The following is an 18,805-nucleotide window of genomic DNA, read 5'->3' on the forward strand; positions in this document are numbered from 1 at the left end:
TCTGATGATTTATTCAGAAATTCAAGTTTTCGACGTGATCGAGACGTGGGACTCAATTTGTTTGACCTTCCGAATGAGAAATGTCTACATAAATTTCGTTGCTATGGAGTTTGCCTTTTCGAAGCTAGTGAAAAGTTTGTGTTGATTTGCGATAATTTTGCATCTGTTGAAAGCTCGCCAGCAAGAGCAGAATTGATTGCGAAATATTTTCAAACGGATGGATCTAGCAATTTCCGCGCAACTATTTTAGACGATAATATTTACTTACTGACAGAATCCGATTTCATCATTTTGAATATTGATACAAACAAGAAATCAGTTATCGGACTTGAATGGTTTAACAATAGACTGCGCTTCGAGAACTGTCTTTTAACTTCTAGAAAAGCTAATGATGATAGAGTTATTTTGATTGATAAGTCCACAAAGGATGCCTTTTGTTACAACGTCGGCACTGACCAATGGAGTTCAATGGGTCGATTCGGCAATTGTAACCGTAAATTTCCTGATGTCCAAGGTCCAACTAATAAGCTGTTACCTTTAACCTCGGCTTTCATACGTATCTTTGGATACTATGAGGACTTGCTTGGCCCATAATGAAAATTCGAAGAAATAACAATGTTTTACATAATTATTCATACTACGAGTACAAAAAACTCATTGAAATGTTTCAAATGGTTCTAAACTTTCTTTTTCATTTCACTTCTTAAAGCTACCCTTTTTGTTTCAGTTACAATAAGATTAATTAGATCAGAATTATCTTGTTAGAAACTATTTCTTCGTTCAAAATTCTCCTCGATTAAAGTGAAATTAAGAATAAATATTATTTCAATTCACTGTATTATTTACCGATCTCCTATTAAAGCATTTCAATTCAATTCGACCTTTTCTGGTTCAACTGGAACAATCTTTGCATCGAGTTTACAGCCTCATACTTTTTAGTGTGTAGAATAAATTATTAATTATTCATGGTCTATGGTCGTGGTGGGGAAATATTTCACTCTACCGCCTGTTAGTAATTTAGAGTCGATTGAAATAGCTTATTTAAACTATTCATCCAGCAGCATATTTCATGATTTTCAATTTTCCTTAATCGATCAAATTTGGAAAATATTGAAAAATTAGTCTAACTGGCAGGTTTCGGTGCATGTCATATAATAGTGAGATAAGCATTGGCCAATACAGTAGAAAGTCTTCACAACGATATCTAGAATTATGATATTCCTGGAAGTTCACTTCTCGAAGCTGATGCTCAGTTCATTTGATTTGCACTGCAGGAAAGTGTATTGATATATCTGGCGAATGATATTGATGAAATTGAAAATCATTTCAAGAGCTATGAGAATAATTTTCACAATACTGTATTGGACAATAATATTTACATGCTAACAAATGAGCTTGAGTTCATATATTGCAACATTTCCAATATTAATAAAGTATTAGTTTGAATAGAATTAGAAATAAAATGAATTTAGAAAATTTACTTCTCACTTCCAAGTGATTCTATGATGATAGAGTTAGTTTTGATAAGTCTACAAGAGTTAGAGTCTCTGTTTCAATTTCATGCTCCATATTTATGATATAAATTTACCATATTTACATATATTTATATGGTATATTTTATGGTATATTTACCATAAAATCGATTGTGACTCAGTCAATGTGCACTTCAGTTCGATATTTATTCACAGTAAATGAAACTTCTCAAGATGTGATAGTGGATAAATAACAAATAAGATGTTGTCAATGGGCCGATTGCTTGCTGCAAGTCACTTACTTTGCATAACTTATAAGCGTACTAACTAGTTAATGCGTTCGATAATCAAACTGTTGGTAATGATTAGTTTACCAATTGTCTCAATGTTCAATGATATCAATTTATAAATTTGCGACATTTTTTGAAAAAATATCTTAATTAGCAGAATCAGAAAATCGATGACAGTTTTTTTGTTCCTCACAGCTTTGATCACCTTTCTTACTTTGAAGAGTGAAAATAAAATGACGAAAAGTCTTGTTATTAATTTTCTTTGTCGAAAGAGGTTTTTTTCATCAATCATTACGATCATTAAGCTCTGAAAAATTATTGTTGGGAAAAGTATTGATTGCTTATTATGAAATTTTAAATATCAATTAGTTTCCAATATTGATTCCAATGTTTCTATTTCTATTCAATCATTATTTTACCCAACACATATTATTACCAATTAAACTATTATACTTATTATACAAGGTGTTCCAGTCAATAGGTCGGACTTTGAAGGCTCACAGCTCAGCAACTGTTCAGTCGATTCTTATCATTTTCACTGAGATTGATAGAAAAAATGTTAGATTTTTGTTTGGCCTACGTTTGGTCACCAAGAATCAACAGGCTGTTTTTCGGCGAACCGTCAAAGTCGGAAAAGTGTCAGATTTTAGTGGTGATAGGTATACGGAATTTTTAACTACTTATCATGTCGTCAATTGTGTTTACTACAAATTGAATTTAATGCTTTTCGGTGTTTAATAATTTTAATGTAAGTTAAAATTGAAAGTTTCAATTTGAAACTCTTCTCGAACAATTTAATGAGTTACAGAAAGCAACATAAATGATGATTAGGCGCTAATAGATGCTGAATAAATGCTGATTCTTTTAGTATGATTATGTTCATTGCAAAAAAACTTCTTTCATCAAATTGCTCAACTGGAATCTACAGAAAAATCTCAGATTGTTTTATGATTTCTTAGTGAAAATTCAATGACATGGAAAGGAGAACAATATTCAAAACTTCAATTCGAACCTTTTGTCTTGTGATATTCATTTTTCAATTTTATTTGTTAACACGTAATTATCTTCGGTTCGATGTTCGTAAAGAAGTGACAAATTATATTGCAAATGAAATTGAGATTCCAGAAGTTCGATTATTGATTCCATATCAATTTGCGTTTGATCTCAACTTTTTACGAACAAAATATAAGTCTAGTTTTGATGCCATTTGTCGTAAGTTTTCTGATAAGGACGATTGTGATGGTTATTTAACGAATTCTGTTTTATTTTCCAAATCATTCGGCCACTTATTGCCATTGTCTGACATTGCCGAGCACTCGTTTCCTGTTAAAAGGTTCATAAATAAAATTTATTGGTCTGAATCTTCAGAAGATCCTTTAGAGACTGGAAAATGTAAGATAACTAAAAAGGCTTCAGCTTCATACCTGGTACTCGAGCTTCGTTGTTTGGACTCTTCTGGTTCACCACTAAGAGTATCTCGGTCTAAAGCCGTTGTGTTTAATTCAAACTATTTATTAGATTTTAGTTTGAACGCTACAGTAATGTTAATGAAGTTGGCTTATCCAGGAAAAGCATTGGTTGAAGATAGCAGTCTACATGCTTATACTATTACCAATAAGGGGAAGCTAACATCGTGTGGCGTTCGTTTCACGAAACACACGGAAAACTTGTTGCCTCCTCCGTACAAAACAATGTGTAAAAACTATGATCGACGTCAAGTGTTTGAAGATTGTCTTAATAACAACTCTCTCAATCGAACGGGATTACTTTCCTTTGCAACTGCAGTGCCTTTAGATAAGCACACAAAATTGCATTTCAACTCTCCTTATCTCAATCAAAACAGTTCAGCACTTGAAATTTACGAGGATTGTTTAGCACTGGTGAATCAACCAAGATGTAACTCAGTTCGATACTCATTCAAAATGACAACAAATCTTCAGGATACTGCAAGTGGCAATGAACAAATAAAAATCCATTTTATGGCTACATCTGAACCCGATTCTTTAACTGAGAGTAAACCTGATTTTCCCCTGTTTGATTATCTCATTCTGACTGGCAGTTTATTTGCTACTTGGTTTGGCATAAGCATAATGGGACAACTGCTTTCTGTTAGCCGATTGCTCTGCTTAACCTTTGACAAAAGAAGTGCTGTTGACGTTGAGAGCTTGAATAATGAGCCAGTTACTCGCACGAAAGGCTGGTCATGACGGATTTTAAATTTCTTCTCGCTGATCAGGTTAAAGTCAATCTTTTAACTTTTCACAAGTTAATAAAGATGAAGTAATTATTATTGACAAGTTCACAAAAGCTATCTATTGTTACAATGTTAAAACTGAAATGGAGTTCAATGGGTCGAATCAGTAATTGTCAAAACAGATCTGCTTATGGTCAAAGAATATCTGATAAGTTTATAGCTTTAACTTTAACCCATCGACCCAATGTGTCGATGTAAATTTTTTTAATAAGCTATATTTGTAAACTAGAGGGCAACTATGAAAATTTCTTCAAAAGAGAGTCAAAAACGTTTTTTTAAGAGCACACAAGTAGTTGATTGTTTAGCATTTATCGAGACATTTTAGTGAGCTTTGGGAAAGATCATCTATTAAACTAATCTACTAATGTACTATAAACTAATGCCTAACTACATATTGTGCATTGTGAGTTATTTCAAGGATTTTGAGTTTAAATTTTTGTGTTCCAACATGATATCCATGTCATGGATTCAATTGAAACTACTGACCAACTTACAATAGTTAATCAATCATTGGAATATCGAATTAGTAAAAATCTAATTTACAAAATACCTTATTTTGAAAAGATGTTGAACCATGATTTGAAGAAATTAAAGTTATCTAAAGTTGAACTGGTTTGCGATGAACAAGCTTTCAAAATAATTTTAGATTGGGTTGAAAGCGCTTATACTATCATCTTGATCGAGATGGGTAGCGTAATGGCTTTGTACGAACTGGCTGATTATTTGGGTTTGGATGGGATTGCGAAAAAGTGTTTCACATATTTTCGTGATAAATTTACAATTGAATATCTTCCAGTTGTTTTACCTCAAGTGACCAAAACAACAAAGTTAATGACCTCTGGTGCTCTTATTGCTTTCATTTGCCGTCATTTCTTGAAGATAGCAAACTCATTCACTGAACTGAATGACAACATTAGGAAAATTTTTTGGTTATATTATCCTATTGAAACGATTGAATATATTTGTGGTTTGGATCTGATGATTAATTCAGAAATTCAAGTTTTCAATGCAATCATTAGATGGGTCGATTTCAAGATTGATAATAGAAAGTGCCATCTCAAAGGATTGTTCAAACTAATCCGATGGTGCCATTTGAACGAGGGTGATTTTTCTAAAATAAAAGAAAATGAATTGTTCAAATCTTCAGGTTTTGAGCCAAAACTTTGCTCTCCTCGAAAGGCCGGTTGTGAATGTACCTACAATCGAGCCAAGCAAAATTGTTTCGTCATGATTGAAAAATTTGAGGAGAGTACAGATCTGCGAGTCAAAGTACTTGACAATAACTTTGACCAACTGATTAGTCAAGTAATCAAGAAAGATGCGTCGATTGCTTCAAATTTTTTCCATGATGAACATGTTTCTGATATTCTTTTCGATTCTGGAAGAAGAGTTATTCGAATAGACTGGAAACAAAATAAATATAATTGGATTCCACCGCTAGAATCTTATGACGAATTGCAAAGAAGGATCGCTAGAAGCGCCAAATAGTAAGTAATGATTTTACTAATTTGCAGGACATTTACCAATCTATTTACAATTAATTTTCATATTTATATTCATAGAAACAACATTAATATTACAGCATTATTATGCTCAATCACCGTTATTACTTCAGTCAAGTTCATTTTTTATCATCAATTATTTAATTCTAACTTCTATTTTCTTTGTGTTTTAGTGGTGGCGGACTTATCGATGCGCCAGAGCTAGAAGACCATTATGGAGATCGATCTTTACTCTTGGAATCGGCTGAAACTTTTGATCTGATTTGCTTTGAAGGAATACGTTGGTATCAATATTCAATGCCGAACTACGAAATTTATAAAAGGTATACGCCTCAATTAAAATGCCAAGCAACTCTTGCAAACAATAAGATTTACCTGCTGACAAACAAATCTATATTATACGAAATCAGTAAGACTTGCTATTTAGAGTTTCAACAGACTTGGAGATATTACTTATTGGATAAGGATTTCAGTTTTGCTAGGAGAGCTAGAGCTAGAGCTAGAATTAAAGCTAGGAGAGGATACACTAGTTTCACGGATAAGTTAATTTTTGATCAGCGCCCTCTACAATAAGTAGTAAGATGCTTAACTATACCATTGGTAGTGTAGTAGACGGCGCTGATCAAAAATTAACTTATCCGTGAAACTAGTGTATTGCAAATGGTTTTTTGCTTTTAGAATCGACTGAAACTTTCGATCTGATTTGCTTTGAAGGAAAACATTTGCATCGTTTTTCAATGCCAATCCACGAAATTTATAAAAGGTTTACAACTCTAAACAATTGCGAAGCAACTCTTTTGAACAATAAGATTTACTTGCTGTCAAACAAAGCTATATTATACGAGCTATTTATCACTATTTCTTATGAAATGCTTAGTCGGACTTGGAGCTATTGCTTATGGGATGATGAATTCAGATTTCAGGATACACTGTTTACCTCAAGTCCCGCTGGTGACAAAATTATTTTGAACACAAAAGATTATGTTAGTTTCGACGTTAATACTAAAGTGAAGTCCAAGGGTCAAATGGTATCTTATTCCTCTTCTGATGGCATAAAGGAGTCCAAAACGCTATTAACTTTCACTTCAGCTTTTCTTCCTTTAAACATCAGAACTTGTTTAAACAGTTTGTTTGCTAGCAATAAATGAATCCTTCATGAACTTACTTGAGCTCTGAATTTACTCAAATAATAAAAGTGGCTTACTTTAATTACTTTAATTCAACACAAAACCATTTGAATTTATCTTTTCTCTTGTATTCAAACTAAAATTTAAAAATATATATAAATAAAATGGATAATGAATAAATGCTGATTCTATTAATATGATTATGTTCATTGCAAAAAACTTCTTTATCTAGTCGTTTAACTGGAATCTACAGAAAATAATCTCAGATTGTTTAATGATTTCTTAGTGAAAATTCAATAACATGGAAAGGAGAACAATATTCACAACTTCAATTCGAACCTTTTGTCTTGTGATATTCATTTTTCAAGTCTATTTGTTAAAACGTAATTATCTTCGTAATTAACATCGAAATGTTCGTAAAGAAGTGATAAATTATATTGCAAATGAAATTGAAATTCCAGAAGTTCGATTCCTGATTCCATATCAATTTGCGATTGATCTCAACTTTTTACCAAATATAAATCTAGTTTTGATGCCGTTTGTCGTAAGTTTTCTGATAAAAACGATTGTGATGGTTATTTAACGAATTCTGTTTTATTTACCAAATCGTTCGGTCACTTGTTGCCATTATCTGATATCGCCGAGCACTCGTATCCAGTTGAAAGATTCATAAATAAAATTTATTGGTCTGAATCATCAGATGATCCTTTAGAGACTGGAAAATGTAAGGTAACTAAAAAAGCTTCAGCTTCATATCTGGTACTCGAGCTTCGTTGTTTGACTCTTCTGGTTCACCACTAGAGTATCTCGGTCTAAAGCCGTTGTGTTTAATTCAAACTATTTATTAAATTTCCGTTTGAACGCTACAGTAATGTTGATGAAGTTGGTTTATCCAGGAAAAGCATTGGTCGAGGATAGTAGTCTACATACTTTTGCTATTACCAATAAGGGAAAGCAACCATCGTGCGCTATTCGTTTCACGAAACACACGGAAAACTTGTTGCCTTCTCCGTACAAAACAATGTGTAAAAACTATGATCGACGTCAAGTTTTTGAAGAATGTCTTAATAACAAATCTCTCAATCGAACGGGATTGCTTTCCTTTGCAACTGCAGTACCTTTAGATAAGCACACAAAATTGCATTTCAACTCTCCTTATTTCAATCAAAACAGTTCAGCCCTTGAAATTTACGAGGATTGTCTAGCGCTGTTGACTCAACCAATGTGTAACTCACGTGAATAATGAGCCAGTTACTCGCACGAAAGGCTGGTCATGACGGATTTCTTCTCGTTGATCACGTTAAAGTAAACTTACAACTTCCACACAAGTTAATAAAGATGAAGTAATTATTATTGACAAGTTCACAAAGCTATCTATTGTTACAATGTTAAAACTGAAAATGGATTTCAATGGGTCGAATCAAAACAGATCTGCTTTGGGTAAGGGTAAACGAGAACCCGTCAGCTCACTTTTTCATCTTCAAAGTCTCAGCTGACTGGAGTAAAAGTATCAGCGCTAAGAGCTGGCTAACTTTTCTTTAATTAAATCAAATCTTATTAGCTGAATATAGTCTGGATTTATTTAGATTATTTGATACCAGTCTAAGATAGATCCTTTTAGGTTAAATCAGATTTGATTTAATTAAAGAAAAGTTAGCCAGCTCTTAGCGCTGATACTTTTACTCCAGTCAGCTGAGACTTTGAAGATGAAAAAGTGAGCTGACGGGTTCTCGTTTACCCTTACCCTGCTTTGACCCAATGAGTCGATGTAAATTTTGTTAATAAGCTATTATATATTTGTAAACTAGAGGGCGACTGTGAAAATTTCCTTAAAAGAGAGTCAAATACGTTTCTGCAAGAGGACACAGTAGTTGCTTGTTTAGCATTTATCGAAACACTGTTATAACTTTAGTGAGCTTTGAAGAAAGATCATCCAAACTAATCTTTATTGCTTAACTATATTGTGCATTGTGAGTTATTTCAAGGATTTAGTTGAGTTTAAATTTGTGTGTTCCAAAATGGATTCAATTGAAGCTACTGACCAACTTACAATAGTTAATCAATCATTGGAATATCGAATTAGTAAAAAGCTAATTCGCAATTAACCTTATTTTGAAAAGATGTTGAGTCATGATTTTAAGGAATCAAAGGAAAACAAAGTTGAACTGGTTTGCGATGAACAAGCTTTCAAAATAATTTTCGATTGGGTTGAAAGCGCTTATACTATCATCTTGATCGAGATGGGTAGCGTAATGGCTTTGTACGAACTGGCTGATTATTTGGGTTTGGATGGGATTGCGAAAAAGTGTTTCACATATTTTCGTGATAAATTTACAATTGAATATCTTCCAGTTGTTTTACCTCAAGTGACCAAAACAACAAAGTTAATGACCTCTGGTGCTCTTATTGCTTTCATTTGCCGTCATTTCTTGAAGATAGCAAACTCATTCACTGAACTGAATGACAACATTAGGAAAATTTTTTGGTTATATTATCCTATTGAAACGATTGAATATATTTGTGGTTTGGATCTGATGATTAATTCAGAAATTCAAGTTTTCAATGCAATCATTAGATGGGTCGATTTCAAGATTGATAATAGAAAGTGCCATCTCAAAGGATTGTTCAAACTAATCCGATGGTGCCATTTGAACGAGGGTGATTTTTCTAAAATAAAAGAAAATGAATTGTTCAAATCTTCAGGTTTTGAGCCAAAACTTTGCTCTCCTCGAAAGGCCGGTTGTGAATGTACCTACAATCGAGCCAAGCAAAATTGTTTCGTCATGATTGAAAAATTTGAGGAGAGTACAGATCTGCGAGTCAAAGTACTTGACAATAACTTTGACCAACTGATTAGTCAAGTAATCAAGAAAGATGCGTCGATTGCTTCAAATTTTTTCCATGATGAACATGTTTCTGATATTCTTTTCGATTCTGGAAGAAGAGTTATTCGAATAGACTGGAAACAAAATAAATATAATTGGATTCCACCGCTAGAATCTTATGACGAATTGCAAAGAAGGATCGCTAGAAGCGCCAAATAGTAAGTAATGATTTTACTAATTTGCAGGACATTTACCAATCTATTTACAATTTTAATTCTAACTTCTATTTTCTTTGTGTTTTAGTGGTGGCGGACTTATCGATGCGCCAGAGCTAGAAGACCATTATGGAGATCGATCTTTACTCTTGGAATCGGCTGAAACTTTTGATCTGATTTGCTTTGAAGGAATACGTTGGTATCAATATTCAATGCCGAACTACGAAATTTATAAAAGGTATACGCCTCAATTAAAATGCCAAGCAACTCTTGCAAACAATAAGATTTATCTGCTGACAAACAAATCTATATTATACGAAATCAGTAAGACTTGCTATTTAGAGTTTCATCAGACTTGGAGATATTACTTATTGGATAAGGATTTCAGTTTTGACAATATACTGTTTACCTCAAGTCCCGCTGGTGACAAAATTAACCTGATTCATAAATACACAAGAGAATTTCTTAGTTTCGACGTTAATACTAAAGAGAAGTCCAAGGGTCTAATGGTTTTTTTCTCTGCTGGCCAAATAGATTCCAACCCGTTGTTAACTTTCACTTCAGCTTTTCTTCCTTTAAACATCATCAGAACTTGTTTAAACAGTTCGTTTTCTAGCAATAAATGAATCCTTCATGAACTTACTTGAGCTCTGAATTCACTCAAATAATAAGTTATTTCTTTAAAGCTGTAAACTAATTAAAGTGGCTTACTTTAATTACTTTAATTCAACAAAAAACCATTTGAATTTACCTTTTCTCTTGTATTCAAACTAAAATTTGCAAATATATATAAATAAAATGGATAATTACTTATAAAGTTGCTTATTCGAACATGATAATATTGTCCAAATGATGGCGTGTTCTATCACTCATTCATGTCCCACTCTAGTTATTCTAGTCTTTGTGGTTACATTGTTTTCAATAATTTTGTTTGATTTTGAAAGACTAGGCTGAATGACGCCATGGTGTCAAAAGTGTTCAAATGTACCTGGTATTGGTATGGTATTTTCTGTCAACCTGATCAAACAGTTCACGCATTTAAAATCAATTTTCAACAGAAGAGTAAAACTTGACCAGAAGATATTACTTTGATCGATTAATGATCATCAGACGAAACTTTTGCTGTATTTTAATCGTTTCTGGATCGAATAATTTACAGTTCCCCTCTCGGCTCCACCTCAGTTCTTAACCAGTTGCAATTGTTAGTATTGTCAACTACCCCATACAGGTTAAATGTGCAAATATTTCACAGATTCTATCATCTAAAGATTTTATAATGTTTAACCTACTCTATTCAAATCCTCTGTGAAAATTTGTTACTTTTAACTTTTTTATAATTTCTTGTTTATCCTCAAAGCTAATTGAGCTCTATAAGAGCCACATTTACCTCAAATCTTTCAAATCAGATTTAACCACTTTTTTGAAGGTAACCAGTATATACCCAAATGGTTATATTGTATAATCTGCACTGTTTTTAAAATTGGTTAACTTCATAGTTAACCAGCACAGTTAACTAAATATGCACAGTTTGGTCTGACGACGTAAGACAGTGATAATGAGAGTGATTAGGCCTGATAAAAAAAGTCAAAATTAAAAATGAAAATGATAAGAACCCTAAAATGAAAATAGGAAAACCCATTGAAAGCAATGAAGACAAAATTTTGTTTCGAAAATTAAAAAAAGTGTTGAGATTAGATTAAATATTGGTCTAAGCCAGTTAAACCTCTTTATCTCGAAGTTATATGATTGTAATCACTCGGGCTTCGCCCTCGTGTTTAAATCATATAACTTCTCGATGAAGTGGTTTAACTATCACTTGTGCTGCATTTTCATTGTATTGTGTCACTGAAAAATTATCTCAATTAAGGATTGTGCATCAAGTATGAATCCAACAGCAACTGATGACCAAATAACAATAGTGAATCGATCCACAGAACACCGTATCAGTAAAACATTAATTCGTAGAATTCCTTATTTCGAAAAGATGTTACGCTATGGTTCCAAGAGGTCAAAAGAAAACAAAGTCGAGCTGGATTTCGATGAACAGACTCTAGAATCATTTCTGGATTGGATTGAAATCGGTTATATCTTCGTCGAGATGAAAAACGTGATAAATATGTTGGGTATTCTTAAACATTTTGGTATTTAAACAATATCTAAACAAATTTGAACTTTACTCTGTAACTTATTTTCATAATAATTTTAAAACTGAACATCTTCCAATTGTTTTACCTCAAGTGACTTCAACATCTAAACTGATCAATTCTGGTGCTTTGAATGCTTTTATTTGTCGTCATTTCTCAAAAATAACAAACACATCTGTTTGGTTGGATTATCCTGTTGAAATAATCAAATACATATGTGATTTGGAAGTGATGATACATTCAGAAATCCAAGTTTTTGAGGCAATTCTTAGATGGGTGAATCACAATCCTGAGTCTAGAAAGTGTTACCTTGTTGGATTGTTGAATCATGTCCGATGGTGCCATTTAGAAGCTAAGGATTTGACTATAATTGAGGAAAATGAATTCGTTAAGTCTTCAGGTTTCAAGCCAATAATTTGTTCTTCAAGAAAGCGCAATTGTGATTGTGGCCGCAATCGAACTGATCAAAATTATTTCATCATGATTGAGAGATTGCGTGATGGAGTCTTGCGAATAAAAGTATTTGACAGTAATCTTCTGCCATTGTTCAATCGCGTAGTGGAATCTGACTCATCATTGCCTTCACATATTTTGCCTGATAAATATATTTCTGATATATTTTTTCATTTCGGAGAGATCATTCGAGTTGATTGGAATCGCAATAGATACAAATTCCTTTGTCAGTATCGAGATTATTATGCTGAAAAAACCTTCAAGAGTATTTATCAAAAGGACGGGTAATTTATTCTTTTTTAATATTTAGATGATTTCCTGGAGGCACCTGTCCAAAGTAAAACATAATTAGCCCGTTTATTTCAAAACGGGTTATTTTTGATTCAGGAAAAGACATGAAATCAATCAAAATTTGCCGCTCTTTATTAAATATTAATAATTTCAAAAATTGTTTCTAATTAGGGATAAAATCAAAGATTATTGCGAATGGAATGGATTCCTTGAAGCCAGTGAAAGATGTATTTTTATTAATTCAAGTTCCCAGGCGCGGTATTGGCCTAAACACACTGCCGAAGATACTAAGATTTTTTCTGATAAATGTCATCAAGTTTCCCTCGCAACCGTTCTGGATAACAATATTTACCCGTTGACTGAAAACCTTGAATTCCTCCAGTTTGACATGTATTTCCAAAAATGTGTTACTTTAGATACACATATCGATAGGTCAACATATAGATACGGAAATATCTCCGATCATTTCATTCTTACCTCCAAACAATCTAATGATGATAAAGTTATTTTAATTGATACGAATGAAAGAGATGCTCGCTGTTTCAATGTCAATACTAAAGAATGGAGTTCAATCAATCATATAATTTATCCTAGATTTTACTCTAAAGCTGGAAATCAGGAATTTAGTGAACTGTTCACTTTCACCTCAGGATTTCTATCGATGGACACTGTAAGACTTTGTACGGATCATTAAGATCAAGGTACACTAGTTTCACGGATAAGTTAATTTTTGATCAGCGCCGTCTACTATACTACCAATGGTATAGTTAAGCATCTTACTACTTATTGTAGAGGGCGCTGATCAAAAATTAACTTATCCGTGAAACTCAAAGAGTATAACAAGAGGTAGCATGCAATGTTAACTATCTTTTTGAGATAAGGATAGGGAAAAAGTCTCGGACGCGATGGCGTCACTAACAACCCTTTTAATTTTTCTTTAATTTTTTTCAACTTTTTCTCATCAAAAAATTTGTTTACATTTATTTTTTTGTCATTTTTTCGTCTCGCTCAACATCTCTTTCTCGCTGCTAGCTCCCTCTTTTCCGTCACCTTTTAACTTCTTATCTCTCTTATCTATAGCTCTCATTGACGTGCTCTCTCTTGCTATTACTCTTTGGTGAAACTAGTGTATTTTTTAAGTCACTTAATCGTGGAAGCATTGAACTCATTTAATATTACATATTCAATTAGTAAATTTTTGCATCTAATTTTTTTTCTCTATTAAATCTTTCAATTTAAATAAAAACGATTCATAATTTGTTAAAGATTGAGATGATTTTTGATGAAACTTACTTTTCTAGACAAGTAAGAAAAGTAAGTTTCATTTCATAAGTTCTTCGTAGTCTCAAGTTTTGTTCAATAAATCTAACGCAAAAAATGCGGGATATGCACAATGTACCGGTACGGTATAAAGTAATTAATTATGGTATTTGATATCCTCCTTTGGATGCAAAGTTTTGGGAAAATTCATTTGAATTAAGAATTACATTTTAATTTTATTTATAAGAGGTATCAATACATTCATTTCAATGGTGCAACGGTCAATAATTTAAAAATTAGAGAAAAGGAAAAATAATAAAACTGAATGGAGAGTGCGTATTCACTTGGTGTCTATTCGTCACACTACGAATAGCCTTGCCCAACCACTTTTCATTAGATTAGTTTGAATTTAAATTATTATCTTATATCTTGTTGGTGTGTGTCAAACAGGATAGTTTTAGTAATTGACTCTTTGAAGCTTAACTGCTAACTTTAATTTAAAATTGTAAGAGACTTCAAACTATTCATATTATAAGTTTTTTGTTTTTGAATCTCTATTTGTGCATTAACTATGGATACATTGAAAGTTGAAGACCAACTGACAATTGTGAATAGATCAGTGGAATATCGTATTAATAAAAAATTACTTCGTATAGTACCTTATTTTAAAAAGATGCTGAGCCATGATACAAAAGAATCAAAAGAAAACAGAGTTGAACTGGATTTTGATGAAAAGGCTATAAAATGGATCTTTGATGGAATGCAAGGCGTTAGCATTTGTATTGAAATGGATTTTGTAATAGCGCTGTACGACATCTTCGATTATTTTGGACTCCCTGAAGCTTTTTTAGCTGCTTGTACATCTCATTTTCCTGATAGGTTTACAATTGAGCACTTACAATAGTTAATCGATCCATGGAACATCGTATTAGTAAACAACTGATTCTTAAAATACCTTATTTCGAAAAGATGTTGAGCCATGATTCAAAGGAATCAAAGGAAAACAAAGTTGAATTGGATTTTGATGAAACGGCTATTAAAGTGATCTTCGATGGACTGATAGACGGTAGCTGTCACCTGAAAATGGATAATTTAATGCCGCTGTGCAATATTGCTGATTATTTTGGACTACGCGATTCTTTCATAGCTGGATGTGTAACTTGCTTAATTATTATGGATCTCTCAATGCTTTCATCTGTCGCTATTTCTCGAAGATAGCAAACACAAATGTCTGGTTAAATTATCCTCTTGAAACAATTGAGTACATTTGTAAACTTGACCTAATGGTTCATTCGAAGATGCAAGTCTTTGAAGCAATCGTGAGATGGACCACTTTCGAGTATGATTGTAGAAAGAAATCTTCCGAATTATTGTTAAAGTTGGTCAGATGGTGTCATTTGGAAGATAAAGATTTATCTAAAATAATGGAAAATGAATTGGTTAAATCTTTGGAATTTAATCCAAAGGTTTGTTCAGATGACAAAGTCAATTGTGATTGCAATTCAAATCGGACTGAACAAGAATATTTTGTTATGATTGAAGAATATTGGCATAGATCTAAAGATATTCGTATCATAGTACTTGCGAATGATTTACAACCGTTGTTTAATCGAATACTCAAATTGGATCAATCGCTGCCAGAACACCTTATACATGATGAACATATTTCTGATATAATATTTCTGGTACAAGATTCGCTGTCTGATTCTGTCCAGAGAATTATTCGAATTGATTGGAAGTATAATAAATATCGCTGGCTTTATTTCTCGCCCTATTCTTATGAACTTGTTAAATATATTTCAATAGATTCGACTAAGTAAGTAAATCTTCTAAATTTCATGTTACTGTTAATCTCGATCTTCATAATCAAATGATCAACTCGACATCACTCGATTACAGCAACCATTATTATATCAGTCATATCTGTGTTGCTCATTCAGAGTATCAATTTTGTTAGAGTCTCTCTTTATTAACTTTAATAATAATTCTCAAAACATTTTTCTTTTACATTTCAGTGGAGGAAACTTCATGGTGAAATTGCGATTCAATCAAAACTATAGATATAGACATGCACTTCTAGAAGCTAAAGACAAGTTTATTTTGATCAACAAAGACGAAGATTATTTCTATTATCGGTCCAAACCAACTGCTGAACAAGTTAGGGTTTTTGATTCTATGACAAATTTGTACACTATTCACAAGGAAACTGTTTTGGATAACAAAATTTACATGTTAACAGATTCTAAATTTATCGAACTTGACATTGATGAAATTGATCGTAATCGCAAGTTTAAGATGATTGAACTTCCGACATTCAAGGAGTATTGGAACTCGAAAAAATTACATTTAACATCAAAGCAAGCTAATGATGATCGGGTCATTTTTTTTGATGGATCTGAAAAAAATTTCTATTGTTTCAACGTCAACACTCGACAATGGAGTTCAGTTGGACAAATAATGAACTGCAACTTTTTTGGTAACCGAAATAAAACAAAGCTGATAAGTTTCACCTCAGCTTTCTTATCAGTTGACATCATCGACTTTGCTTGAACGTAAATAAAACTCAATATTTTTGTTTTGAAAACCTTCTAATCATTCTCAAACTAGAAACACGCAATTGTACTCAATCCTGTTGTCTTTTGAACTTACATGAAGAATTATGTAAACATTTTATTGATATGTGTTCTTTAGACCTGATTATTCATTCAGATGAATATGTATATGATGGGTGGATTGCGTTTTTTCAAGATCTGCACAACATTGTTAAAATTAGTTCGAGATGGTGCCATTTTGAAGATAAAGATTTATCCAAAGTAGCGGTTCAAATCTTCACATTTTCATGCTTCAGAATTATGCTCTTCTAAAAAATGTGATTGCTGCAACCGAACCAAACAAGAGTATTTCATTGAAGTTCAACAATTGGATTTTGCAAGTTTGCGAATCATAATATCTGAAAGTGATTTTTATCCTTGATAGAGAAAGTCATTAAATAAAATAATAGTATGAATATTGACGTTTTTCATGATGAACATGTTGATGATATCCTTTTTGATTTTGGTAACGAGAGAGTCCGAATTGATTGGAAACGCAATGAATATCGCTTGTTTGAAAATTATGAATACAAAACCTATTGCATTAAAATCAAAAATTGTATCCAAGAGAAGGACTTGTAAGTAATTGTCTTGAAATTGCATTTTTACACCATTTGATTGTCATATGCAATCATTTCATACTTGAAACATTTACGTTTATTGTTATTGTTATCGTGTTTACGTGAATCCTGGTCAGCAAATATCCAATTTAGAAATATTTTCACCCAGATAGACCAAACTAATTCTTTATATTGACCAAAAACAGCTTTATATTGCTACGATGTTGAAACTACCAAATGGAGTTCGATGGGTCGAATCAATAATTGTGATAGCAGATCTGCTGATATTCAAAACAATCTGATAAGCTTTCAACTTTAACCTTAACGCTTCTACCGATGGACACTATTAAACCTACCATGGAACTGAATTGAAACTTGCGTAATTCACCACTGACGACGGTAAACATTAAAACTAATTTAAGTTTGACTCTTCGTTGTTAACTTATCTATGACTAAAACTGATTTACTTGTTGGATTGGAATGTTGAAATCAAATCAAAAGATCCAGAATAAGCTTTTCGCAAATTTTATATTTACAATTGTAAGATGAATGTATCAGATTTACTAGAAATAAAACACAAAATAACGTAAATTGCAACTTGAATTTAGTCGATATCAGGCTTAAAAAACATTTTAATTCTAAGCAATTTTATAAATCAGAAGATGAGACTTTTTTATCTTAACTTTCAAAGTAAAACGAAAGTCTCTCACTGGCGCCATTCAGTCTAGTCTAACTGGTGAGAAACACATTCTCTGATTGGTTAAAATTGTCATCTCTGCTAACAACAAATTAAGATTCTACATTAAAGGCTTTATTTTGTTTTCTTGCTCTGATAAATGTTAGTGTTTTGATCAAAACAAACTTCTGATATCGAGCAGAAGACGTATCGATATGATCCATCTCTTAAATTGCACTCTCCGATTATCGATCTTTTCGATCGATTAATCATATCGACACAATTCTAATCGGAAAGTTTCTGGTGTGTGGGGTGGAGTCTTATATGCCTAGAAAAGGAACGCTGATTAAAACATTAAACCAAACAGTGACTCTGCGCGTAGAAGGAAAAAAGAAACTTTCTGACTACTCTGTACTGGGTGGATAAAAAATAAAGGAAAAGGGGTTTGGCTTAATATGCTCAGGGTTTTGGCGCGACCGTCTGATCACCTTCTGATTAAGTAGTTTAGTTTTAGTGAGCTTCGAAACCAGGTCATCTGCTAAATTAGTCTTTATTGTCTTACAATATATTGAATTTGAATTTGTGTGTTCAAACATGGATGTAACAGAAACCGATGACCAAATTACAATAATTAATCGATCAACAAAACATCGGATTAGTAAAAAACTAATTCGTAAAATACCTTATTTTGAAAGGATGTTAAGCCATGAATGTTTGGAATCAAAGGAAAACAAAGTTGAATTGGATTTTGATGAACAAGCTTTTGCATCATTTTTACATTGGATTGAATTCAATAATGTAAAGATCGATATGAGTTACGTTATATCTCTTTGCAACATAAGTGACTATTTTGGAATGAATTACTTGGTCCAGAAATGTACTGTTTATTTACACGATCGACTTCGCATTAAAGATCTTCCAACTGTTATACCACAAGTGACTGCAGCTTCCATGTTGATCAGTTCTAATAATGTTAATGCTTTCTTCTGTTGCCATTTCTTAGAGATAGCAAACTCTAATGTTTGGTCAAGTTATTCTGTCGAAACAATCGAGTACATTTGTGCTTTGGATTTGATGATTTATTCAGAGGTACAAGTTTTCGAGGCGATCACAAGATGGGTCGATTTTAATGCTGATTCTAGAAA

The 18,805-nt window shown here is 32.5% G+C and overlaps 4 protein-coding genes across 4 annotated transcripts; all 4 read left to right on the top strand.

The window, feature by feature from the left end:
* The first annotated feature begins 4,478 nt into the window (after nucleotides 1-4,478).
* On the top strand, nucleotides 4,479-6,091 carry LOC107370994 (uncharacterized). Its single transcript, XM_015938941.3, has 2 exons — nucleotides 4,479-5,503; nucleotides 5,692-6,091. The coding sequence occupies exons 1-2, from the start codon at nucleotides 4,479-4,481 to the stop codon at nucleotides 6,089-6,091; spliced, it is 1,425 nt and encodes a 474-aa protein (XP_015794427.3).
* Nucleotides 6,092-8,686: 2,595 nt separating this feature from the next.
* On the top strand, nucleotides 8,687-10,311 carry LOC149093201 (uncharacterized). Its single transcript, XM_089268886.1, has 2 exons — nucleotides 8,687-9,688; nucleotides 9,774-10,311. Exons 1-2 carry the CDS (start codon nucleotides 8,766-8,768, stop codon nucleotides 10,309-10,311), a joined length of 1,461 nt encoding a protein of 486 aa, XP_089125012.1. The 5' UTR covers nucleotides 8,687-8,765.
* A 1,541-nt stretch (nucleotides 10,312-11,852) lies between these two features.
* On the top strand, nucleotides 11,853-13,314 carry LOC107370984 (uncharacterized). The gene is made up of 2 exons (XM_015938931.3): nucleotides 11,853-12,566; nucleotides 12,745-13,314. The coding sequence occupies exons 1-2, from the start codon at nucleotides 12,061-12,063 to the stop codon at nucleotides 13,265-13,267; spliced, it is 1,029 nt and encodes a 342-aa protein (XP_015794417.2). The 5' UTR covers nucleotides 11,853-12,060; the 3' UTR covers nucleotides 13,268-13,314.
* Nucleotides 13,315-14,852: 1,538 nt separating this feature from the next.
* On the top strand, nucleotides 14,853-16,406 carry LOC107370998 (uncharacterized). The gene is made up of 2 exons (XM_015938944.3): nucleotides 14,853-15,649; nucleotides 15,849-16,406. Exons 1-2 carry the CDS (start codon nucleotides 14,985-14,987, stop codon nucleotides 16,381-16,383), a joined length of 1,200 nt encoding a protein of 399 aa, XP_015794430.2. The 5' UTR covers nucleotides 14,853-14,984; the 3' UTR covers nucleotides 16,384-16,406.
* The last annotated feature ends 2,399 nt before the right edge of the window (nucleotides 16,407-18,805 follow it).

Source organism: Tetranychus urticae, chromosome 3 (genome assembly GCF_039701765.1).
Source record: "Tetranychus urticae isolate SD_2017Ah chromosome 3, NJAU_TeUrti_SD_1.0, whole genome shotgun sequence".
Taxonomy (NCBI): Eukaryota; Metazoa; Arthropoda; class Arachnida; order Trombidiformes; family Tetranychidae; genus Tetranychus; species Tetranychus urticae.

Excerpts from the sequence above, each read along its gene's own strand:
- LOC107370994 (XM_015938941.3), top strand. The coding sequence starts at position 4,479 with ATGGATTCAATTGAAACTACTGACCAACTTACAATAGTTAATCAATCA. Across the intron at positions 5,504-5,691 it reads ATCGCTAGAAGCGCCAAATA|TGGTGGCGGACTTATCGATG; the intron begins GTAAGTAATGAT and ends TTTGTGTTTTAG.
- LOC149093201 (XM_089268886.1), top strand. The coding sequence starts at position 8,766 with ATGTTGAGTCATGATTTTAAGGAATCAAAGGAAAACAAAGTTGAACTG. Across the intron at positions 9,689-9,773 it reads ATCGCTAGAAGCGCCAAATA|TGGTGGCGGACTTATCGATG; the intron begins GTAAGTAATGAT and ends TTTGTGTTTTAG.
- LOC107370984 (XM_015938931.3), top strand. The coding sequence starts at position 12,061 with ATGATACATTCAGAAATCCAAGTTTTTGAGGCAATTCTTAGATGGGTG. Across the intron at positions 12,567-12,744 it reads AGTATTTATCAAAAGGACGG|GGATAAAATCAAAGATTATT; the intron begins GTAATTTATTCT and ends GTTTCTAATTAG.
- LOC107370998 (XM_015938944.3), top strand. The coding sequence starts at position 14,985 with ATGTGTAACTTGCTTAATTATTATGGATCTCTCAATGCTTTCATCTGT. Across the intron at positions 15,650-15,848 it reads ATTTCAATAGATTCGACTAA|TGGAGGAAACTTCATGGTGA; the intron begins GTAAGTAAATCT and ends TTTACATTTCAG.